The sequence below is a fragment of the Rhinichthys klamathensis genome, unplaced genomic scaffold (assembly GCF_029890125.1).
Source record: "Rhinichthys klamathensis goyatoka isolate OS25496 unplaced genomic scaffold, OSU_Roscu_1.1 h1tg000114l_1, whole genome shotgun sequence".
Lineage (NCBI taxonomy): Eukaryota > Metazoa > Chordata > Actinopteri > Cypriniformes > Leuciscidae > Rhinichthys > Rhinichthys klamathensis.
Genome location: NW_026606651.1, coordinates 279,397 through 305,992, shown reverse-complemented (window position 1 = coordinate 305,992; position 26,596 = coordinate 279,397). Strand labels below are relative to the sequence as shown.

The 26,596-nt window shown below is 39.1% G+C and overlaps 1 protein-coding gene across 2 annotated transcripts in view; it reads right to left on the bottom strand.

Annotated features, from left to right (window-relative positions):
- Window positions 1-6,025: 6,025 nt before the first annotated feature.
- The window catches only part of sema4c (sema domain, immunoglobulin domain (Ig), transmembrane domain (TM) and short cytoplasmic domain, (semaphorin) 4C), a 69,708-nt gene continuing 49,137 nt past the window's right edge, over window positions 6,026-26,596 (bottom strand). For both annotated transcript variants that reach the window (XM_056254678.1, XM_056254677.1), the window contains exons 3-15: window positions 24,646-24,800; window positions 24,313-24,375; window positions 24,079-24,177; window positions 22,773-22,869; window positions 22,415-22,534; window positions 16,345-16,496; window positions 13,370-13,545; window positions 12,922-13,066; window positions 11,176-11,389; window positions 9,297-9,412; window positions 8,957-9,114; window positions 8,589-8,680; window positions 6,026-7,465 (exon numbers count right to left, since the gene is read on the bottom strand). In XM_056254678.1, coding sequence (XP_056110653.1) covers window positions 6,564-7,465; window positions 8,589-8,680; window positions 8,957-9,114; window positions 9,297-9,412; window positions 11,176-11,389; window positions 12,922-13,066; window positions 13,370-13,545; window positions 16,345-16,496; window positions 22,415-22,534; window positions 22,773-22,869; window positions 24,079-24,177; window positions 24,313-24,375; window positions 24,646-24,800 — 2,489 coding nt within the window. In that variant the 3' untranslated portion in view covers window positions 6,026-6,563. The remainder of the gene's footprint in view (window positions 7,466-8,588; window positions 8,681-8,956; window positions 9,115-9,296; window positions 9,413-11,175; window positions 11,390-12,921; window positions 13,067-13,369; window positions 13,546-16,344; window positions 16,497-22,414; window positions 22,535-22,772; window positions 22,870-24,078; window positions 24,178-24,312; window positions 24,376-24,645; window positions 24,801-26,596) is intronic.

The window sequence follows — 26,596 nt, the reverse complement described above, 5'->3', positions numbered from 1 at the left end:
ATTTCCGTTTTGCCGCTAATTTCCGTTTTCACCTCTGGATAGACAGCATATTTATTTTATATTTTCACCTCTGGATAGACATATATTTATTTTATATTTTCACCTCTGGATAGACAGCATATTTATTTTATATTTTCACCTCTGGATAGACAGCATTTTTATTTTATATTTTCACCTCTGGATAGACAGCATATTTATTTAATATTTTCACCTCTTTCACCTCTGGATAGACATATTTATTTAATATTTTCACCTCTGTCTGGATAGACAGCATATTTATTTTATATTTTCACCTCTGGATAGACAGCATATTTATTTTATATTTTCACCTCTGGATAGACAGCATTTTTATTTTATATTTTCACCTCTAGATAGACAGCATTTTTATTTTATATTTTCACCTCTGGATAGACAGCATTTTTATTTTCTGTTTTCACCTCTGGATAGACAGCATTCTTTGCAGGCTTAATTGCACACGTCTTTTCCATATTGTCATTTTACTTTTATGACTTAAAATATATAATATAAAAGCTGTGTGCAAATTGAAATATGATCTTTATCATATCTCTTTACATAAAACAATTCTCAATTATATACCTAATATTATAACTTCAATAATTCATGCAAACTGCATTCACAAGAACCACCTTGAAAATATATATTGTTCAGATCATATCACTATTTTTTGAGACTTAAATTCAGCCTAGATCAATGGACTATAACGTTTTGTCAATACAACAGACTTGTACATGTTAATTGACCACAGTTTTTGCCTTGCCCATTTGGATATTCAATTCTTTTTTTTTTTTTTGTAAATGTAACCACTTCTGTTTTTAAAATATACGTAGATTCACATGATCAGACAATTTACCAAACAATCCAGATCAAATTAACACTTCATGGTTTTGCAATATTTATTGGAAATTACACAATCTAATTAGTAAAATTAGTCAAATCTGACCATCAGAATGAAGATGCCACAGTCAGGCCCGTAAGGTTGTGGGGGAAGTCCCTATTTCAAGAGAATAAACTATAGACTATAGACCAAATAAACTATTGCACACTGTGCACACCACACCTTATTCCTGCCCCCTAAAACTGGCAGTCTGGGCAATGCTCAGGAAATTCAGGGTCTGTATAAAACCCTCGCAGCCAGGTCTCCACGTCTTCCGTTTCCACGGTACCCCACCCAGTCTTTGAAAGAACATCTGCAATTTCTGCATTGTACAATTTTAAAAGGGACACACATGTCTCTTACAGCCTGGGGCAGTTTTTTGACATTCACCACACCTAAAGCAAGAACAGATGTACAATATGATTAGAATGAGCATGTTTATATTTAACTATATTAGAGTACAAGTGTTCTATTGTAGCAACCTAGCTCTAGAATTGAGGCACACCAGAGTTCACTAATACCTTTAAAAAACACGACAAAGTACCTTGAAAACAAGACGATTTTTTAACTAGCTAGTTTGTGCATTTGAATTCTGACATGACCTATAAATCATCGACAGTTTATATTTTTTTTCTTACCGCTGACATCTGCATGGCGCGTCAAATTTGAAAAGTGAATGACGATACGGAAATGACGATACGGAAATGACGTAGGCTGTCCATCCACTGGTGTCCAGCCACTGGTGTCTAGCGAGAAGTGAGTCTGCGGGGCTGCAGCTGGATGCCTCTTGATATTCCAGATAAAATTATACACATATATGAATGTAATATTTCTATTTTTCCTATTACAGAGCGATGGACATCTGCAGAGATCTTGGCAAACAGGCTTGGCTTGAGATCAGTCTGCCGGAGCCAGAAGTGTTTTATTGAACTTTCTGCAGACACACCTTGGAAATCTATCAATGACTGAAGGTAATAGGGCCAGACCATGCAGAGGTTGTTCGAGGATTTTACACCCAATGCAGTTTTTGTCTTTATGAGCTTTATTCATTTGTGGCTGAATTTGCCCAGAAACAATTGGAATTGGTTATCGGGGGCTTTTAAAGTGGGGTAATCGAGAAGTCAGTGATGGTTAAATAATATGTGATCTCTGGGTTTCTCTCTTCCTCTCCTCATTTTATAGTCAGCTGTGACTGGTGTCCTATAATGTATAGAGATTGTTCCAGAAGTAGAGGCCAGCTGTGTAGACAGTGATGATGCACCGCTGATGTCACACACAGCTGTGTCTGCCCTGCTGTACACGTGAGAGTGTGTTTAGATGCACAGTATGAAAGAGAAAAGCATAGATACTACGCAGGAAAGACTGCACTAGCGGTTGTCTAAGAGTTAAGGTAAGTGTCACTATGACTGTCTTGACATATGTTTAGCAGAAGCAATATGAAAACCACTATAGCCATTTTGCATTACCAACAAATGTTGCACATGACATTTCAATGGCATTTCAAAGAGGACCTATTATATGCCCTTTTAGTTTTGATTTTGTTTTTGGGGTCTATTGGTTTTCCTGCTTGAATGTTAAAAAAAACCATTATTTTTTTACATATTTTATATTATTGCGGCACCTCTGTTACCAGTCTGTCAGTAACGCTCTGTTTAGCTCCGGTCTCAATGAAGCCCCGCCTTCCGAAAAGCGTAATGTGCTCTGATTGGTCGGCTGGATCAGTGTGTTGCGATTCGTCAACCACTTCCAGGGTGCTTCGGAAATGTCACGCCTCTTACCAAAACTACGAGTTTCAACCAAGGGGGTAATCCATCGACCGGAAGTTGAAGCCGGCCGGGTGCCGCCATGTTGTAGCAGAACTTCACTTGCGTTAGCATTTCCATTGACTCCCATTCATTTTGGCGTCACTTTGACAGCGAATAACTTTACATCTGAGGCGTTTAAAGACTCCATTTGTCCATTTTTTATTTCTAAAGAAACACGACAATGTATAAAGGGCTCCATTACCTTCTATGTTACATTATGGCCCCGTAGAAACAGATTTAGTAAAAATAGGCTAACGATTGCGTCATAACCACTCGACTCTCTGTCGCGCTGCACAGAAATTACTGTACAGACAGGAGGAGAAGCTCGCAGGCAATGGGACAATTCAACACACTTCTAACGCAACTCAAACAGGCCTCGCTCATTTATTTTGCATATGCCTTAAGTAGGAATTATTTAAATGAAGAATATTGAGACGTGTATGTTCCCGGAAGAAAACTCAAGACTACAAATGAGGCATTTCAGGGAGTTCAGAAACAGTGCTTAGCCTACTGATATAGAGAATAACTCCCTTTGGAGTGACCTTGTGCTTTGTAAGTTAACTTTCTAGACATTTTTCATACTCAAACAGCAACATAACACAGTAAAGAAAGTTGAAAATGTAAAAAAAAGCATAATAGGTCCTCTTTTAAGTCAATTAAAGGTGAACTAAGTCACTTTTTTACCTTAACCGAACAGCTTTGGAGTCATTGTAATGTTTATATTACTGATTTCGTGTTGAATGGTGGTCGTCTCGCACCCCCCTGGTGCCTGTGAGCCGCAAAACCACCCTTGGCCTCAGTGTTAGGAAGTATCGTGTGATATCAGGTCTCGCGAAGTAACGAATTGTTTTACGGCAAAAAAACAGATCTGATAAAATGAGCATCAAACAGAAATAACCCGGCGCCGTATACATGAGGTTTTGGGCGCGCGCAGCTCTTAAAGGGGCCATACCTTATTTCCACTCGTTACAGCGTCCATCCTACTGAACAGGTACCGGTGTACAGGGGAAGGGGATCCGGCCGTGAGTGCAGAGCCATCTCTGCGTGAGTGCTATTTACGACAGTACAAGTACTCCACAGCGACTCTAGGGGTCGCTGTTTGACAAAAACGGAATTCCTACTTAGTTCTGCTTTAAACAGTTACTCATATAAGCATACACGACTTACTCACTGTGATCTGATCTCTACTTTTATTTTCTGAAGATATATACATATATAAAAAATAAGGGCATATGTACAATGGTAATAAATATCAACTTTTTGTACAAGCAAAATAAGTTACTTAACATAATTACCTAAAAAAAAAAAACAGCAACATTTTTAAAGATATCTTGAAATGCAAGAAAAGGGAAATTTTGTAATACAAAAACTCACAAAGAAATTGCAGATTTAAAGCCATGGGAGATGAACTGAATGAACTGAGATGACCGCCTTTTTCTTTCTTTTCTTTTTTTATCAAGCAGGGAATACTGGTCAGTACAAAAAAAGCCATGCATGATGCAAACAAGCATATGCAACACTTCTGGTCGCTCAGTGAAATTATGACAGGCTTTAAGTCATTAGACAGGCTTATCAAAGCAATTAGTGAAGTTTCACAATTTCAAGAGAGCCCTGAGAAGGCCTGGCAGAAAGTATTCGGTCCTTGTTAATCTGACATTTCTCACAAGTGTAGACTAGAAAAGAGCAAATGACAGAATGGAAAGCCGCTTGCAAAATCGTAAAGCTCTCATGCCACAAAGAATAGCATTCCACCAAAACAAGAGTAGTAGTAACAAAGATTTCAGACAATACTTGAGTTCTGTGCAATGGACCAATTCCAGAACATAAAGCAGAGAATTGAAAAAAAGAAAGAAGAAGAGTAAACAGAGAAGAAAAACATGTCTGCAGTCTGCTTTGGCTTCACCCAAGGTGAAGAGGCACAGGTACGAAAAGTTTTTTTCATATTTTTTCTAAAACATATGAGACTATTGTTTTATTGTTGAAACTTATATAATATATTTTGCAGAACATCATGCAACAAAGTATGAACCAGTGATGAGCATCATAGTGCCTCTCCACCCACAGGGTCACGGATAATCGAAATCTCCTTCATTTGTCTTCACAATCAAAGTCAATGGAATGAAATGTCCTCTGCTTTCAGTTTTCACCCTGTTTTTGTATTTAGTCTCGGTTTAAGAGTTGCAAAGCCCACACTGAAAGAGATAAGAAAGATATAGTCAGTTAGTTTATAGTTTACGACAAAATCAAGTCAAAATATGGTCTTTAACATAATTTTTGTGGTCTTTTATAGAATTCTTTATTACATGAAAAAACGAAATAAACATTCACCAGTCATTAAAACATTTATATAAATTATTATTACACACAGGATATATTTTTATTGTCATAATCTTTTCACCTGTCTCATATATCAACCTTCCAAGAATCTTATATACACTACAGTTCAAAAGTTTGGGGTAAGTTTTATTTTTATTTTTATGAATTCTTAAAGTGAGTATTTTTATGAATATTTTTCTACAAAAATATTAAGCAGCACAAAGAAATATTTATTGAGCGTCAAATCAGCAAATTAGAATGATTTCTAATAAAAGCTATTTTAAATTGTATTAATATTTCATAAAATTACAATTTCCACTGTATTTTTTGATGAGCATAAGAGACTTCTTTCAAAAACATGAAAAAGTCTTAGACTCCAAACTTTTGAATGGTAATGAATAGGTCTCAAATCTTCATTTAATTTTTTAAAAAGTAAGCAGCCCAAATAAAATGTGGGTATGATAAAGTATGATTTGCTGTAGTCTTACCTGTGTTTAGATCAGCCGTAGCCTCTACTACGCATCCTGGACTTTATCAAGGATCCCTTTCATGTAGAACAATCCGGCTTTAGAACATGGGCGGAGTCTTCTATACCATTCCAGAAGTAAAGTTTCATTCCATCATCATGTAGGCAAACACTGGGGTTGTACTTAATTTGGCAGTTCAAGCCAAATATATACAATAATGCACTTGTTGTCACATCCAACACAGTCTTAGTACACATTCTGTTCACACTTTCCTCATGCTACTACCACTGGTAATCCTTTCACATTTCAGATGAAACTATTAATCGTAAAAAAAGAAAAGAAAAGAAAAGAAGAAAACCTTCTTTAACAGTTGCAATAAACAGACATGAAAAAAACCCTCACAATATATTAGTGCTGCAAGTCTCAAATACACATTCTCAGAAAAAGACAAAATTTTACAAAAAGTTCTTGAGCCGTAGAGAAAGAAAGGCAAAGCATTTGTTCATGATTCAAGTCCTGCTTCAGTTTTACAGCTCACTCAGTTTTTTCCCCTAAACAATTTCTCCTCTGCTTTACTCTTGAGAGAAGAGCGTGATTGTCATCTTGCGCTTTAAGTTTATGCATGTCCTTTTCGCCTCCTCTCTCATGTGTTCTACCCATAAAAAGGGTGCAAAAAACACGGGGGCAAGCAACCTCTGGACGTCAAAAATAAGCTCTGTATCCTCCATCTTGCCAAATGATTAGGTTGCCAGACATCTGCCCAATGCAGATCAGACTGACGGCTACATTTGGCTGGTTGGGTTCCTCTCAGAGATGTACCTGTGTTCGCCTGTTAGCCAAGATCAACACGAGGCCCTGTCGGTCTGGTCCATTAAATATAGACATTTACAAAAAGCTTTGCGAGATGTGTTCAGTCTCGGTTGAGTGTTAGTTACGTATGAGAACCAGAATAATCCAAGGGAATGTCGGTGGCCTTATGGCACGGGAGATTGACAGAGAAGAAATAGGTTGCGAGTAAGATGAAGAGAGTTCCCCAAGCAGGAGGGAGGTAGGTGAGGTTTTCTGTGGTTCCTGTGAGGTCTACACAGAAGACTCCTCGGGATTGGCATCGGGAAGCACGCTCCTCTGCTGCAGAGTTCTCCGGAGCTCCTCTTTGAATGGGCTGGTGTAGTCGTTCTCTCGGCTGCCCAGTCCGAGTCCGCTTCCCATGCCCATTCCCGATCCCGTGCTCGCTCTCTCCTCTCCGGCCGTGCTCAGATTCAGGCGGATGTATCCATTGGTGCCTGAGTTTCGGATGTTGGTGAGGCTCAACCTGCTCGGCGAGTGGATGGGCTGACCGGGAATAGCACTCGGAGATGCCGTGCTGCCGGTGGAGCACATTGCATGCCCTGGGACAATTTTAAGGGAGCCGTCCGAGTAGTAGTAATTAGCTCCCGTTTCCCAGAAGCGATCGTCATCGTTCGCCATCTTGCTCGGCACGAATGATGGCCGGCTGGGAGGCTCTTTGGGTAAAGTAATGGGGTACACTAAAGTGCTCTCCAGCGGCTTCATTTCCGCCCCTTTTCCCAGTGCCAACTTCAGTCTTCTACGAAGGTACAAAGACGCGATTAGCAGCAACAGACAAGCGGCACCCAATGTGATCACCAGCACCCAGAATAAACCCATGCTGCCGTCAGGAGCGCGGGCCTCCATGAAGACGGGCGCGCTGGCCACCACTGCGACCTGGTATCTCTCCGTCTGGAACTTCACGCCTTGCTCCTCCGAGTAGCAGATGTAGCGGCCCGCTTGAAGGGACCCGGCTTGGGGGATAACGAGGGAGCGGAGGGCTCTGTCGAATCGCGGCCCAATGGCCTCACCTTCCACGAGGGCCAGCTCACGTTCGTTGAGCTCCCAGAAGGGCTGGGCCAAGTTGGAAACCAGATTGCAGGGCAATACCAGATCCGACCCAACGACCACAGTCACATTTCTCAACCTAGAATGATCTGGGAAAAAAAAAAAGAAGATTTATTTCACTTTTAAAATAATAAAATAATTGAAATAACATTCATTAAAACATTCAAAGTTTTCTACATAGCTTTTTGTTTTAGTCTGTTCTCATGTAGGTAAATTCCCTGACATTATTGAATGTGAATAGATTATTTGAAACAAATCATATTCTGTCTAGATTTCTCTTCTTCGGAAAACATGGTTAGTACATTGTTAATATTTTACAGTATTATTTCTCTCTTGCTATATTTAATTAATTTGATTCAATTAAAATATAAAAGTAATTTTCTAATTTAATTGATTATTTTTGTTAGTAATTTCATTGACCAGATATACACTGCTTTAAAGGGTTAGTTCACCCAAAATTCTTTCATCATTTACTCACTCTCTTGTCATTCCAAACCCGAATAGAGACTTCTATTCATCTTGGGAACACAAATCTGTCCCTCCATTGACAGCTACGGAACTGAAACTTTGATGTTTCAAAAGTTCATAAAGAGATTGTAAAATTAATCCATATGAATTGAGCGGTTTAATTTTAAAATTTGCTTTATATGATGAAAAGATTGAATTTAGGCTTTTATTCACATTTAAACATTATTCAACGAACATAAACAGAAGCTCAACCGAACATGCTTGAGGCGCGAGAACAAACCTTATTGGTTCTTGAGGAAGCTCATACATGCTGCTTAACACACAAGAATGAACCTGATTGGTTCTCGGATGTCAAGCGAACATGCTTGAGCTTCCGTTTACCACAACTGATGTGTGAGTTGATGAATGTTTATATGTGAATAAATACCTATATTCAATCTGTTCATCATATAAAGTGATTGTGTCTCTTCAGAAAACTTTGAACTAAACCGCTTAATTCATATGGATCAGTTTTACGATCTCTTAATCAACTTTTTGAAGCATCAAAGTGTCAATGGAGGGACAGAAAGCTCTCAGATTTCATCAAAAAGATCTTCATATGTGTTCCGAAGATGAACGAAAGTCTTACAAGTGAGGGTGAGTTTTCATTTTTGGATGAACTTTTCCTTTAAAAGTGTGCGTGTCCCCTAATGGAAACCGCTCACTGCAGGGAGGCCTGTAGGGGGCAGCGTAAATCTGACGTACCAGGGCTGGGGATGGAGAAAGGCTTATCAAACTTGGCTTTTCCTCGGTTGAACCTCTCCAGCATGAGGTCCTGCGAGAGTGTGGATGTGGAGCTGTGGGGGGGGGGAACAAATATTGACGATGTGTCAGAAGGCTGTTAGACACACTGCTATGGGGATGCAGCTTAAAAGTATAAAAAGGGACCCGTGGAGGAGAACAGAGGGGGTGGAAAGGGAAAGCCTTTGCAAAATGATGAGGAGCGAGCGGCGGAGGAGAGCAAGAGCAGAATCAGAGAGAAAATAAAGAGGAGAGCGCAAAAGACAGAAAAGGAGCAGATGGAGGATGGTGCAAGGATGCTAGCAGTAGAACCAAAAGATTGATGAATTTACCCGCGGTGGAGGTCGATGCGGACACAAGCGCGTCCCTCGCTGTCCCAGGCACAGTACGGGTCTCTGGACAGCAGGCAGTCTGGCTGTGAATGGTACCGGCTGCAGTTTGCCAAGGGCAGCTGAAGAACCTCAGAGCGTGAGCCAATGTACAAATACTTCTGTAGAGAAAGAATGGGAGGATTTGGAATTAAATGAAGGAAAACAATAGCAAATAAATTATTTTCAGCTATCGGTGCATTCTGTTTTCCTACTCTGTTTGAACAAAACCCATTAATGCTAGTCAGGCGGGAGAGCTGGCATCAAAGAGATTGGCTCAGCAAGAAAACAGATCAGAAATTACTTTGCTGTGCGAGATGGTGAGGCTGTCCACCGGTTGCTGCCGATCAAACAGCTGGATCTCTTCTATCACATGGGCCTCTGAACCCAAAATCACGACACGCTGGAGCCATCCATCCGCTGAACGACAAACAAAGAGGCCGGGAGGAAAGATGGTGGGGATAGATTATATTCAGAGGGGGAGAAATAATGTGATGGGGACAGAGAGGGGGAAAGGAGAGAAAGGAGAGACAAATAGTCCATTAATGTATCATCAACATGTGGCATATTTTTCCGTCATTGGATTTTAGGAACAAGGTTACGCAGATTACCGGGAGGAAAATTGAATACACCCCAGCTGGTGCCGTGACCTATCATAACTCCGTGTGTGTACTTTATCCCGTCCTCTCACACAGTGCTTGTCACAGATAATGTGCCACTGACCTCTCACTCAGTCTGGGAGAAAAAGGGAACGTGCGGAAAAGGGATAATGGAGGAGAGTTGAAGAGCTACAGGGTGTGCTTTACAAATCCACCCTGGCACTTTTGCTCATGTCAGAGTATCTATGTTGACTCTTAATCCTCAATCCAAGATTCACACACACACACACACACACACACACACGCACGCACGCACGCACGCACGCACGCACACACGCACACACACACACACACACACACACACACACACACACACACACACACACACACACACACACACACACACACACACACACACACACACACACACACACACACACACACACACACACACACACACACACACACGCACACGCACACACTGCCTCAGATGCTGACTGCACTCAAAATGGGTTACACTATACCCTGAATGTATATTTTAGGCATTTTTACCTTTTGCCTTGATTAATCACTTTAAATAGTCCTGCGGTGTGACATGTTTAAGTAAAAAAAAAAAAATTATTGTAAAATATATTTTAGAATAATATTCATGTAGTTTTTCAAATAATATGTCATAAAATCATTTATGCTTTCACTAGTAATTTTAAATAGTCCTGCGGTATGACAAATGCATTTTTTAAAAATGTATATAAAAATGTATATTATATAAAACAGTATTTTATAATAATATTCATTCGTTTTTCAATTAATATTATGTCATACAAACCTTTTTTTGTGCACTAGTCATTTTAAATAGTCCTGTGGTATGATAAATACTTTTTTAAAAGTATAAAAATACATTTAGGAATATATATTGTATTAAAACATATATTTTAAAATAATACTAATGTAGTCTCTAAAATAATATGATGTCATAAACCCCTTTTTGCCTTCACAAGTAATTTTACTAGTATTTTTTATAACAAATACATGTTATTTTAAAGCATATATTTTATTATAAAAATATATTTTATAATAAGATTTATGAAGTCTTTCAATTAATATGATGCTTAATATAATGCTTATATGCTTAAACTGAATAATAATTCTAAAAGAAAATGGCAAAATTGCTTTCTGAAAATATTTAACGTCAACTAACTAGGATTGTCTAGATGTATTTGTCTTTTGCGAGGGATTGGTGAAATACTGAACTCTTTTGGATACCAATAATGGTTGAGCCTTGAGCCTTGTGAGTGTGTTTATATGAGAGTGCCAAGGCCAAATACATCTTTTCAATTTATATTTCAAGGACTGACCTTCCTGCATGACAGGAATTCATTGGCAGAGGTGACATTTCCACTTAGATGCAACATTATGGCTAATAAAATGGTTTCTTTGGCTGCTTTATTTATATTTACACAGAAAAGGACAAAGGAACAAGAAGGACAATGCAGGAGACCCTCTTGACAAAGAAACACTGCTCTTATTAGCTGTGTAACGTTCCGTACAATGATCCATGTGTGCGTTTGACCCTATATAACACACCTGTGCCTATGAAGAGCATGTTGTAGGATCTCTGGTCCAGTGAGCTCACTCTGTCCACAGCTATTCGGGTGAAGTTGATCCCTTTAGTAAGCAGCAGGGGGCGAGCTTCCGCCCTGAGCTCCATTAGCGGATGCTTCTTGGCAAAGTTTAGCGTAGCGTCAGGCAGCTGAAGAGAACTGTTGTAGCCGTTTTCCCTATCAAAGTTTGTGATGCACTGTAGAAAGAAACGAAAGTCTTTTTACTTGATTAGGCATTTTTACTTAATAATACCTATGTCATAATGTGTATTTTTTAAACAACATCATACAAATTTAAAATACAACCATTATAGTAGGCTATTCTCAGTTTGTTTAACGCTTTGACATTTACAAAACTTCAAACTGGCTCCCTGTCAGTTCACGAGTTGGGTTACATCCGAAATCGCGTACTTCCCTGCTACAGTAGGCGAAAAACAAAAGAAGTATGTCAGAATTCATCAATTGACCTACTACTTCTATCAAAAATCTGAAGTGTGCAAACACTGGACACTTTACTATCCCATAAGGCCACAGGAGAGGATTTGTGAACGGCAGTGAAGTGGCGCAACTGACTCTGGTAGGTCACATGATAATGACAGCATGGCGAATGTAGTACGTCCAGATTGCATTCAAACTACACACAGTCATACAATATAGAAGTAATTACTTGCAAAGTAATTACTTATTATATTACTTATTCAAAATAAGTACCTACTCAAGAGAGTATGCGATTTCGGACGCAGCTCTGGACTTTGAATCAAACTAGCCACACCCCACAGGAACTTGCATTGGAATAACAGGAAAAAGAATGAGCTGTAATTCAAAGAATTATGGGAAATGAAGTATCCTTCTACCCCGGTTCACAAAAGTTAATTAATAAACGTGATGAGATATATAAATTAAAAATACAAAAATTACAGCAATATAATTTTCTTTCTTTCAGTTTCAATTCATTTTTAATCTGCTACCTCTTTGCAACCTTAATTTAAATTCAGGTATGTAATTTTATTTTAATGTACACTACTATTAAAAAGTTTGTGGTCGGTAAGATTTTTTCATGTTCTTGAAAGATGTCTCTTATGCTCACCATGAGTGCATTTATTTGATCAAGAACACAGTAAAAACAGTAATATTTAATACACAAGCTGAATTTTCAGCATCATTGTCTTTAGTATCACATGGTCATTCATAAATCATTCTAATATGCTGATTTCCTGCTCAAAAAACATTTCTTATTAGTATCAATGTTCAAAACAGTAAAAAAAAATTTCAGGATCTTTGATGAACAAAGTTCAAAAGAATATTTGAAATAGATAATTTTGTTATAACAACATAACTTTTGATCAATTTAATGCGTCCTCGATGAATAAAAGTATTCATTTTATTAAGCATTTGAACGGTCCTGTAAATGGTTTTAGTTTTTTGTAAATTTACTTCTGAATGGCCCACAGTCAACATCACTGTATACTTTTGCACTTCTTCATCCCAAAATATTAACATTACCTGAAATTACATAATAAAAGTTTTCCAAACAATGTTTTCCGCAAATTTTTCTGACATAATCGGACTCAAAATCTTTGTTAAGATCTTTATAAAATGTTATAATCCAACAGGAATATTATTAAGTTCTTATTTTGTTATGAAATATCACAGTATGTACAAAAATGGTGTGCTATTTTTATCCGAGTGCTTAGTCACGGCCTCTCATCTCATCGGCTGGTCAGCTCACCGCTCCAGGTCGAGGACTGGGCACAGTGCTGGTGTATCGGACCCATCGCTGAGACGACTCCCTGTACTCTTTATACGGCCCGTCGAACACATTTTTCACCTCTCCGATCTGGTACTGACACACAGCAGACACATCCACATCCCCCCTGAGAGAGAACAAAGGATAAAGAAAGAGAAGGAGAGAGAGAGAGAGAAAAAAAAAAGTAGTCAGTCAGTCTGAACTAAATGACTGCGCTACATTGGCTGGTTTATTACAGTTATAGTCTTACTGTCAACATAATGACAGTGCAGCATTTTCTACACTTGAGGATCACGGCTGGGTGTTTGGCACGGTGACACTTTTATATAAGCAGAGGACAGAGTGACTTTCACAACTACGTCAGGAAGAGGAAGAGAGAGAAATATTTATGAGTATGACACGGACTGGCATGGCAGGAGGGTTCGCTCACCACTGCGCATGGAAGATGCCATAGAAACTAGTGCTCCTCCAGTCCGCCCCAGGCAGGGTGAAGACGGCCCGCAGGTTATTAAAGGTGATGTGGCGCTCGGGGAAAGAACACATCAGCCGGGCCTTCTGGAAGGTCGTCCACTTCTTCTGCAGGGTCCGTGTGCCACCCAGGTCTCCCTGAAAAGTGAAGCAAGTAGCCATTTAACAGACGTTTTTGTTCAAAGTGATTTTCTTTATACAGGTACAATTGCCCTAGAGCAGCCCTGCTGAAAAATACAGCATTGCTTCTCACCAGAATGCTTGAGAACAGCATGACTATGCTATTCCACCAGCTAGACCAGCATAAACCAGCTCTAATAAACCAGCATGGACCAACATGGAATTCTTGCTGGTTTATGCAGGATTTTTCAGCAGGGAGGGGTTCCTTAACTTTTTTTTCAGCAGAACCCCTTAGACGTTTAAAAACACATTCAAATGTTTTCATTAAGTATATTATTTCAATTGCTTTTATTATATATATATATATTGCTTGAAGTTTGCCTGTGCCTCCCTTCAGTATATATTCACACATACAGTATAGTATACTGTATAGCCAATACAGTATATATATACAGGTGAAACTCGAAAAATTAGAATATCGTGCAAAAGTTCATTTATTTCAGTAATTCAACTTAAAAAGTGAAACTAATATATTATATAGACCCATTCCATGCAAAGTGAGATATTTCAAGCCTTATAATTTTGATGATTATGGCTTACAGCTTATGAAAACCTTTTCACAATATTCTAATTTTGACTTTGGGGTTTTCATAAGCTGTAAGCCATAATCATCAAAATTATAACAAATTAAGGCTTGCAATATCTCACTTTGCATGTAATATATTAGTTTCACCTTTTAAGTTGAATTACTGAAATAAATGAACTTTTGCACGATATTCTAATTTTTCGAGTTTCACCTGTATATATATATATATATATACAGCTCTGGAAAAAAAAAAAAGAGACCACTGCAAAATTATCAGTTTCTCTGGTTTTACTAGATATAGGTATGAATACATTCCAGAGGTTTTCAATGGGGTTCAGGTCTGGAGATTGGGCTGGCCAGGACAGGGTCTTGATCTGGTGGTCCTCCATCCACACCTTGATTGACCTGGCTGTGTGGCATGGAGCATTGTCCTGCTGGAAAAACCAATCCTCGGAGTTGGAATCCTCATACAACCTTGTATGTGGCTTGATTCATGCGTCCTTCACAAAGACAAATCTGCCCGATCCCAGCCTTGCTGAAGCACCCCCAGATCATCACCGATCCTCCACCAAATTTCACAGTGGGTGCGAGACACTGTGGCTTGTAGGCCTCTCCAGGTCTCCGTCTAACCATTAGATGACCAGGTGTTGGACAAAGCTGAAACATTGACTCATCAGAGAGAATGACCTTACTCCAGTCCTCTACAGTCCAATCCTTATGGTCTTTTGCAAACCTCAGCCTGGCTCTTCTTTGCTTCTCATTGATCAAGGGCTTTATTCTAGCTTTGCACGACTTCAGTCCTGGCCCTAGGAGCCTGTTTCGAACCGTCCTCGCCGTGCACTTCACCCCAGCTGCCGTTTGCCATTCTTTTTGTAGGTCACTTGATGTCATCCTACGGTTGTTGAGTGACATTCGAATGAGTTAGCGGTCATCCCGGTCAGTGGAGAGTGGTTTTCGCCCTCTGCCGGTCTGCAGCTTTGTTGTCCCCAATGTCTGCTGCTTGACCTTGTTCTTATGAATCGCCGTCTTTGAAATTTTAAGGATGGAAGCAACCCGACGCTCACTGCATCCCTCTGCCCAGTAAAGCCAGAATTGAACCCTTCTTTTCCTTTTCAACTCTTTTGGCATGGTCAATAGTTATCTTTTGATTCCAATTAATTTTGAGGTATTACTAGCGCTGTTTTTGCCATCCAGCTGGTCCTATTGCAAGAGGACAGTGGTGACCACAGCAGTGGTTTTTATACTTTTCCTCATTAAATAAGATTTGGTTCAAGTGATGACCTAATCAGCACCTCATTCAGTAGAATGAAGTGTGCCTGTGTTGGAATTCAACAATGGCTGCCACACATGTAGAGATGCTGATTTAAGAAAAATTTGCGGTGGTCTCTTAATTTTTTCCAGAGCTGTATATATATAATAGGCTGCTTGACCTGCCATGAGATTTAATTTCATATGAAAATGTCTCATAATGAGACACACATTCTGCACACATAATTGTTAAAAATTATGCAAATGTGAATGTAAATAAAGTGAACCTAGTGCACATTATGTTCCTAACTAAAAAAGTAAAACCATTAAAAAGTTGTTACTTGAGATAAAACACTGAAATAGATTATATATATATATATATATAATTTTTTTTATTTGAGCAACCTGCCAAGGAAATACATTTTCCCATTTTTATTTTAGCTTGATGTACAAAACGAACGATACAAAACGAACTAAAACTGAAATAAAATTAAACCATATAAAAAAACAAAAAACAAAACAAAACTAAACTAAAAACCAAAATTAAAATTAAGACTAAAATTAAATAAAAAATATATATGAATGAAAACTAATTCAAACTATTAATAAAAACTATAATATACCTCAAGGATTCTAAAATAACGCTGGTTCAGAAATGCACATTAAACGCTTGCAGAGAGTTAAAGAGAAGCAGAATATTTACTGTGAACCGAGCTGCTCTGATAACACTGTATTATACCACAGTGCCACTCTTCACTCTGAAACACGCAGCGCAACATTATTTCAGTTTTATTTTGATTAATGTGCAGCTCAATTTGTTTATTTTAATCTGATTTAATCAATTAATTATCAGCTTTTCATCGACTGCAGTTCCCTCATGAACCCCCGTTTGAGAAACCCTGCCCTAGAGCAACCCGATGTTGAGTGCCTTGCTCATTCAGAAACCTTCTGGTCGAATACTTCTGGTGTATTTACATTCTCACCTTACACACACGCGCCACCCGTGCCACGGTCAGATCGCTGTCGCAGTCCAGCTCCAACGCTCTCTCGCTGAAGAAGAAGTAGATCTTATCGTCGTCTCCATCTTTACTGTTACGGCTCTCCCGGACCAGCGCCGAACCCACAAAGTTTGGCTCTGTCCCAGACAAAAGGGGAAGATATGGAAGAACGTGTTGGAGACACAGCACTTAATAGATAAGGGGCTGGTGGTTACTTGATGAAACAGATAAAAGATCTTAAAAATCCACCTTGGGACATTGTTTATTGAGCTGATTTCGGATTAACCCTGCTGGATAGATCAGGGCCCTGTTCCCTGTACATCGCTTAATACTGAGATAATATATCAAATGCTGTAAGACCAGATCTTTTAATTTGTGATAATTCCTTTCTGGCTGATTCAGTTTATCAAGCACATGGTTGGATTTGATTAGCATGAGTGGAATGAGTTTTTGAGATCATAAACTTTATCTTTTGTAACAATGTAAAAGTCTTTACCGTCACTTCTGTTCATGCCGGATAGAAGCATTCATTTCTTTCCGAATTTTTTTATTTATTATATTATATTATAAACATCTTTCTTTGGAATTTTTTTTTCACAAGCCAAACAAGAAGTAAGTCTGAATTTCTGGACCTTAAAAGAGCAACGAAACACTGCCAAGGCAACAAGGAGAAAGAACTGGCTGAAAGCTGGGGAAGAATTAAACGTGTAAATATTTAACCGTTACATTATATTTCCATTTTCACTTCCCTTGCATTTCTACAGGTTTCATGTGTCAGATGTTAATGTATTCAGATGAACTTAACATTTAATTTAACAGGCCCTGCAATGCCACTGCATCACGGCATAAAAGCTCTCTGTAAAAGCCTGCTTTCTTATGTGACCGGGAAAACAACAAAAATCATAAATGTTTTCTTATTATGTAGGAGGGCCAGGTACTCTTCTCTAATGGCACGACAGAGAGCATCTCCTGAGCTGTAGAAAACACAATGTCTGCATTGCAGTTAATGCACAGACCAGACAAACTGTGCATCTAATGTGAGGTAAATTCCCCCCGCACACCTAAAGCAGTTCATCACAGTGAGTAACACGTCTGTGCCTATTATCATCTACAAAAAAGATTATGTTCTTTTAAATTAGGCTATTATTAAAATAATTATAATAATACTAAATTCTTACATCCCCTGGGTGCGTTGAGAATGGTGCAAAGGCTGGGACAGACTTTACCATCCGAAATCTAATCCTGTTTACGTTAAACAAAAAAGGTTTGAGCTTACGGACCTGTTGCTATGACAACGACTCAGAGATGAGCTTTGGCGAATGAAACAATACAGGATTGTGTCAAGTCGGCTACAATTGAATCCAGATAACTCAGTAATCCATGTCCAAAGAAGCAACATGGTTTATTCTCCGCTAACAAATGCTGTAAAAAAATGTTAATTGTTAAATTATATCTATTTACCGCCAACCACTGGCAGTTTTAGTTTCTTATTTAGAGTATCATTTCATTACAAATATTATCCATATTTCCATATGAATAATAAAAAAAAATCAATTTAAGGTGTAGTTCACCCAAAAAGGAAAATTCTGTCATCATTTAGTCACCCTCATGGCTGTTGAAGCCTAAAAGTTTATATGTAATAAATTCAATGTTGAATCAAATATTTTTTTTCTATTTTGTCTACTTTATGCTGTTCTCATTTTACACAATAATGACATATTTGCCAAATTTGATGTGCGAATAATTAGATGAATTAATCACCACGTCATGTAATTAATTCAATTAAAAATTGTATTCGCTTCATATATATTAGGGGTGTGTTCACAAAATTCACGGTTCGGTTCGGTTCGATACGATACACTTGCGTCACGGTTCGGTACGTTTTCGATACAGCAAAAAGAAAGAAATGCCAGAGAAATTTCCTTGATTTCATTTTTTTAATTATATTTTTATTAAAACTAACATCATAAAGTATGATATTTTTTTTACTTTGAGCAATGATGGAGCTATACTTGACTTTTCTTAGGAGCATATAAAACAAAACAGCTCCTTGGACAAAATGAAATGTAATATTGTAGTAGTTATAAACAAAGGTTTATTTTAGTTCAGATTAACATTTGAGGGCAGCAATTGTATTCATAATGTCAAAATAAAAGCGACGTAATGTTACTTGAAAGCATTATAGCCTACTATTCCTGCCAAACTTCAATGGTTACAGTTAGTAGTGTTACTACAGGTAATCCATGGTGAATGTTGCTGATCTGTGGACACTGGATAGTTCATTCATGGCAAAATGTTCCTTCCCGGTTTCCACGTCAGCGCTGTTTGATCCGTTAATAACAGAGAAATGTGAATGTTTCTCACTATATCTCGCAGCGATGTTATTACTTCAGTGGCGAATTCAAAAATTTTCTTTACTGGATTTGTGTGTAGTAACTCTGTGTAGTAACAGTGCTGCTTGATAGGCTATATGCACGCATAAGTTCTGCATTACGCAAGGCTGCTCTTCAGTTTCCGGTTGGGGAGATTTAAAGCGGAGGAAAACGGGATTATGGCAGAGTCTTCAAAATTTACTGTCCTCTCGTCTTTGAAACGAAACTTTAATACGTTTAGATGTAATTTTATATATAGTTATGTTTATTTAATATAATAAACAAAGAAGCATAAACAAAATGAGGGTTGTCTGTTTTATCTGTTTTTGTGACTAACATTTCTTTAGTATAGCAATAGAGTATAAAAACCAATATAAATTATCGGTATAGCATTGGACTCTACGATCGGCGGAAGTAATCCAGCATCCTTAGACCTTCACCGGAAATACCGCCGTGCATAGAGACCATTAAGATCGGCCCAATCCCAAATGGCACACTTCATGTGCACTTTCGGTCTTGTGGACTTAGGCCCAGTCCCAATTCTCACTTGAGCCCTAAGGCCTTCCTGGAAGTGGACACTTGTTGAAAGTGCACTTAGCGGAGTAAGTGCGCAAGGGCCCAAAGCTGTGAAGAGACACAGTTTTGCACACGCCACTTCTGTTGTGATCAGGAGAGCAAACACCATTCATTTGGCTAATGTGTGTGCTGCTTATAATAGCTGTAACATGACACAATCCTTTGAATGAAAAAAATAATATCTTTTTTTACTCTTAGCTACCAACCTTTCTGTTAATGTTATTAATATTAAAACAGTTTTTGGCTAAGATAAATTGTGATTGGGGTTTACCTGAGCTTATACTGCCTTACCGTATTCACAGCGATTCGAAATGCAATTTTAATTATGTTATTATGGAAATTGATATATGAAATTCTTCCCATCCCATACATGAAAAAATACATGACGTGTTGGTGATATATTATATATAGGCTAAGGCTATATTAAAAGTCTTACATAGGCTATATGAAATAAAATGACACAACCCTGTCTCTTTTTGTTAAATTTCAGTTTTATTGATCAATAATAGCCATTATTAAATTATAAGTAGCCTAAAAAGTATAAGAAGCTATATAAGTCAAGAAATAAAGCAAGTTAAAAGATTCAGTCAAAGATAAGTCAACAGGCTAACGTTACAACGTTACAGTTAAATAGCATAACGTTAAATATATAAAGTTATGAAACTTCACTTTGCCCTCAGCCAAAACGATTTGCCAGGGAACATAGATTAATGAGACCAAAGATCGCCTGTTAGATATACACAAGCCGATTTATAGCTCATGTTTAACCACTAGACACAGAGCCCGCGGGAAACGTCAGAATGACTAGCCGAGGTAAGGCTGTTCCAGGCGGGGTACATGAGCGCTGTGCGCCCGCTGATCCCTGGAACTCCGAAAAAGTCAGATCAAAATTTTAAATAGGCGCTATCTTTATAAACAAACCCCAGATTTGAGCTTTAAACAACTATATTCTCGACTGAAACACTCTGATAACTACATTTCGTGACACGATAACACTAATATTTTTAAATTTCGCGGCCTTGAAAAACACTTCACCACACCGGCTTCCTTTATCTTCGGAGTTTCCGCTCCCGAACAGCACCATAGCAACCATTCTCCCCCATTGGTTAGCTGTTCGAAACGTCACAACACTACAAGGATTCTGGGTAATATCCCACAGCAAAGTGAGGTCTGATGCGCACTTGCGAAAGGGGTGCATTAAGTGCCCTTATGATCACCCCTGAAGAACACTATTAGAGGATCGGGACACCCTACGGTCTTGCACCCCTTAGCGAGAACGCGCATTGAGGGGCACAAGGGCGCAAGTGCGGGTATTGGGACAGGGCCTTACAATGGCTGCCGCGTGCGCGTGTCCGTTAAGTCCGTGAGACCCATAGACAGTAAAAGAAATGGACACAGCGACCCCGTTGATTTCAACGGAGAGAGTTGAAGCCCAACATGGGCACTCACTTCCTGATAGCCAAGCGCACTGCGTAGGCTCAAACTGAGCTTGACGACGTAGTTGTCACGTGAGCAACCGTTCTGACCTTCTAGTAGCTGTGCCGGGACAAATCTGAATTGAAATCTGAAACAAATCTGTTGTTGAAATATTTTGTCCCGTTGCTTTTATGAACTCTCCATCTATGGGCTTCTCCCTTGACTTTATGCCTCCATGTCCACCCGATTGCCTCATAGACAGTAAACGATTGCCTACGAGCTTCTACTTCTGTCTATACGGTAATTTCTCTACTGTGCGACAGAGCGTCCCGTGGTTATGACGCAATCGTTAGCCTATTTTTACAAGAATGGCTTCTACGGGGCTATAACGTAAGATACAAGGTAATGGAGCATTTTATACATTGTCGTGTTTCTTAAGAAATAAATAATGGACAAATGGAGTCTTTGGACGCCTCAGATGTAAAGTTATTCGCTGTCAAAGTGACGCCAAAATGAATGGGAGTCAATGGGATGCTAACAGCAGGTGATAGCCAGCTACAATGGCGGCCCCCGGAGGCAGCTTCAACTTCCGGCTGATGGATTACCCCCTTGGTGAGACCGCAGTGTGTCCCATTTGTCATTTTTAGATCTCAGAAGGGTGCTCGCGAGCGCCCCCTCTGCGGTCGATTTGCGCCCTTGATGCGCACTTTTGGCGAGCACGCGCTGATGCAGACTCCACAGCAGACTTCTTCCCGACATTCAAAGCGGCGTTACGTCGCGAAAGTGCGGACTCAGAGGAAGACCGCGAGTGCTTAGGGTTCCATTTGGGACAGGGCCATCGGCTCGCGCTGCATTTGTCCAAACTGATAAACGGTCCGTCAACCACACAATAACGAGTGGTTTCGTTCCGCTTACATTACATTTGCCATTTGATGTTGGGCAATGTTGTGGTCATGCCAGCGTCTCTTATGGTGTGTTCACACCGAACGCGAATAGAGCGTCAAATACGCGTCTATCGCGTTTAGTTAAACGCTTGAACATTCGCTCGAGTTCAAATTTTTCAACTTGCGCGGAAGACATTCGCGGCAAACCCAATTCGCGTCAATTCGCGTCATTCGCAACGCCCGGCGCGAATGATGCGTCTATTCGCGTCTTTGCATTGACTTTGTATGTAATCTACTCGCGCAAATAATTAAATTCGCGTTCGGTGTGAACACACCATTACATTATGGGCGCGCTTGCCACGTGAGACGCGCCTACATTTGAAATAACAAAATTTTGGTGGGCAGGAAAAATGGTCCAACGAACCGTTCGGTTTAAAAATGCCTATATATATATATATATATATATATATATATATATATATATATATATGTATATATAATTTTTTAATATAATTATAAATACCTAAATGCAACCGGACATGTACTACACATAAAAGCTAAGAAGCATTAAATCTACATAACTATGTGTAATATCTATTTGTATAATATAAGAATTACAGGATCGTGTCAAGTCGCCAAGTGCCAACAACTGAATCCAGAACTCAGTAATCCATGTCTGAAGGAGCAGCCTGGTTTACTCTCTGTCCTGGTGCTGGTAACGCTGGTCAACCATGTGCACCAGCATAACATAAGATAGTCTTTTCAGCAGGAGAATGAAATATATGTTGTGTTTGTTTTCAGATTTACCGTTGAGCCAAGCCGGTAGGTATTCACTCTTCATGCTGTAATGTTGTTGTCCCAGGTTCCTCAGGATTACGGGCTCTGTGCCCAGGAAGTTATTGAGGGTGGCGGAGTACAACTCTTTGTCTAGGAAAGGAGAAGAACGCTTAGAGCGGGAACAGGCACACATGCACACACTCCTGTCTACAGCCTCACGGTTATGAGATATTAAAGAGGGACTCCGTTCTCTCCCAAGTGTGGGAAGAGAGGAGGCCTAAACGCATCCACAGGCGGCACCGAGCACAAACGGACACCCACACACAAGGCGCAAGAATAATAATGCAGGTTTTTACATGTCAGAAACGTGTGCATACAGCTGACTCACCCACAATGAGGCCTGTATGACCCTTGGCGGGGTCGTAGGGGCACTTTCCCTTACCATCCTCCGGGGCGGCGCTATCCAGAGTGAAATGATCTGCATTCTATTAGAGAAAGACAGAAACAGTTACATATGGATCAAGCAAACACACACACATGAACTGACACACACACTGAGCCACCGGCTGTTTGCCAACTGCAGTTTAAGCAGCAGCTGAGCCCTCTTGCATCGTCCTCCTGCCCACACACAAATAAGAGCACACACACACACACATCATGCCGTCTTATCACATTTTCTACAAAAATATTAAGCAGCAAAAACGGTTTTCAATATTGCTAATAATAAGAACCATTATTAATAATTGAGCACCAAATCAGCATATTAGAATGATTTCTGAAGGATCATGTGACACTGAAGACTGAAGTAATGATGCTGAAAATTCAGGTTTGCATCACAGGAACAAATTACATTTCAAAATATATTATTATAATAATATTTAATATAAAAAATGTATAGATTAAAATAGAAAACAGTTACTTTAAATTATAATAATATTTTTTTTAAAAAATCAGTTTTTTCTGTATTTTGATCAAATAAATGCAGCATTGGTGAGCAGAAGAGGCTTCATAAAAACATTGGTTTAATTAAAGCCTTTATGTGTAATGCATTATAAAGGTATTAATTTTGTACATTATAATGCATGAAATCTTTTCATAAATAACTGTAACCAAAGTTAAATTCCATCATAATATTTGCAGATCTGCGAAATTGTTTTTGTCGTGTTTTAATGCATTATACTTTCTGAAGGTGTATGAATAGATTAAAGTATGAATAGATTATATTACAATTAATAGATTATAATAACATAATGTATTATAACTGTGGTTACAATTATTCATGAAATCATACAATGCATTAGGTATAATTCATACATTAAAAATATTTCTATAATGCATTATATATAAAGGCTGCTATGAAGTGTTATCAAGAACCTAGTAGAGTAAGTTTTTAAATGCTGTAAAAAAATGTAAATAGTTAAAAAATGACATAACCCTATAAATGATAAATTAATAAGAAATAAATGAATTCATACACACAAAAATACACAAGCCACGTCATGCCGTCTTATCACATCGTCCGCACAGTGTGAGAACACAACCTCATTTACATTTGATATATTTCACTTGACACACTAGAAGCCACTCGCTGACACACACACACACACACAGTTTCTCCATCATATTGCAGCCCGCTCCACTTGATCATGTGGGTCGGACAGATTTCTCAGGCAAAGATAAAAGCGCACACTTACAATATAGGTGCATTTGGGCTGGAAGGCGTATGTCCCGCATGTGTACAGGTGTGTGTGATTGTAGCTCTGCAGGAAACGAATGTAGTTGAAGCACTCAGTCTGAAAAGACAGCGAGGAAAGAGAGAAAGAGACACAAAGAGAAAATAAGCGAGAGAGAGGGAGAGTAAATGTATTTCAGCGGGGCCAGACAAAGTAAAGCTGTTAAAACATAAAGGATGCAACATTAGCCAGTACCTGGTTATTCTTCCCCTTCGCTGCACACTCTCTTTTCTTTTCCACAGGAGCCGACCACTCAATCTAAGAGAGAAAGAGACATGACTTTTACAAGCAAACAGCACTCTGCATTTAAAATGTGCACTCACTATTGACAGCCGCAACTGGCAATTTACTACAAATGGCTGTGGCATTGGAAGAGTGAGTCATTTTTAAATGCTGATATTTTTGAATGATAAAATGCTAATGCCCTTTTTTGCTTGATGACTTGTGGATTAGTATTTATTGGGTGCATTTGGAGTTTTTTTTTTTAATGAAATAAATCGAAAAAAGCCTTTTCCTTGCAGAACATACCTGTGGTCGGAGTTGTCTGCTGATGTCATTGGGATCCAGGGCGAAGATGTGCTCTCTGGCGCCCACGTATAAAACCCTCTCATGTTCTGCCAGGGTCAACATGGTGTAGTTCCACACCCCAACAGCGCGAAACCTCGCCATACTGTCGTGCACATCTGAAAAGAGAGGAAAAAAGGTTTTTAGGGGTATTAGATGTGATCCAAATGTCACTGATCCAATATGACTCTTGGGCTTAAAAAAATCTCTCACATTTATCATTTTCACCAACGTCCCAGCCCAGCTGAAAATGCCAACTTAGGCAAGCATGAATTTTCATGGATACTCATAACCTTTGCTTAAACTGGTTGGCAATGTGTTAAAAAGATTCATTTGGGCTAAAATGAATTTATATGATCCAGGCTGGTTTATGCTGGTTTGCGCAGGTTTGATGGTGGTCTTAACATTTCAAGTTGTAGAAATTAGCATAAAGATGAAAAACTTTTCCATGAAAAACCACATGACATAAGCTGATTGGCTTCTGCTGATCCTGCAGCCAATGAGATTGCTTACTCAACATTTCAATATTTTGGTTCATTGTTTGCTATAAACTATTCCTCTGACATCCCCCAGCTCCACCTGCCTAGATCTGCTATGGGGTTTATCTATGTCTATTTATGAAGCAGCAACATATCTTACACGCTTACATAGCAGATCTCTGCCAAGACCAAATACATTAACATTGCCATATTCAATAACATGCTCAAACTATTCTGAGAGTTGTAATGATTGAAATATATATATATTCTAACTAAATATATGACAGACAGACAGACAGACAGACAGACAGACAGACAGATAGATAGATAGATAGATAGATAGATAGATAGATAGATAGATAGATAGATAGATAGATAGATAGATAGATAGATAGACAGACAGACAGACAGACAGACAGACAGACAGACAGACAGACAGACAGACAGACAGACAGACAGACAGACAGACAGACAGACAGACAGATAGATAGATAGATAGATAGATAGATAGATAGATAGATAGATAGATAGATAGATAGATAGATAGATAGATAGATAGATAGATAGATAGATAGATAGATAGCATCTTCAACTTCCTGACACTACTAGTCACTACTATCTGTGGCTATTTGTCGCAATATTAAAACAGAAGGTGATATCTTCCGTCTTGGCTTAAGCCAGTGAAGAAGCCACGAGAGGACACCAGTATTCCATGCACCCTTGAACACACAAGAACATTGTGCCTCATCAGATTCACCGTTACCATGGCAGATGGGTGCAGAGTGGAGAGAGGGTTATGATGAGCAAGTGCTCCAGGAGGGGAGAAAAGACACCATGAGTGGTGATGAAGATTCTGCCAGGATGGAAGTCAGGAGAGTGTGTGGTTATTAGTTGGAGAGCGGCAGCTTGTTAACATATAAGAGGGCTGGATGATCCAAGAGAAGAGGAGAAACAGACTTCCCCCAGGGAGGACGGAGAACATCTGCTAGGATGCAAACAGCCTGGGAGATGTGACAGAGCGCACACACACACATGCTCACACTTCTAAATACCTGCATAATTACTCAAATGCCTCTTAGCCAGTCACAGAGCAAGTTTTTTGAGCTTTGTGCTGAGCCGAGCAGAGAGTGTCATTTCTAATTATCATTCAGAGAACATGGCATTGGCAATTATACACAGTGGGACAGGACGCACTTACAGATCCCAGCCAGAAAGTGGCAACGTTGAGCAAACTGTCCACTGAGGGGGTTCTTTGTCTGATTTCTAGAAGGTGTTCTGGTTCATGGTATCACAAACAAAATACATAGTGGCAAACCATTCACTAGTAAGTATCCTGAGTTGTGATGTGAACGACAGCTGAGAGGGAAATTTAGGGGCGTGTCAATGTTAAAATTCAGGACGAGATGATACGCTGATAATTAATCACATTTTATGAC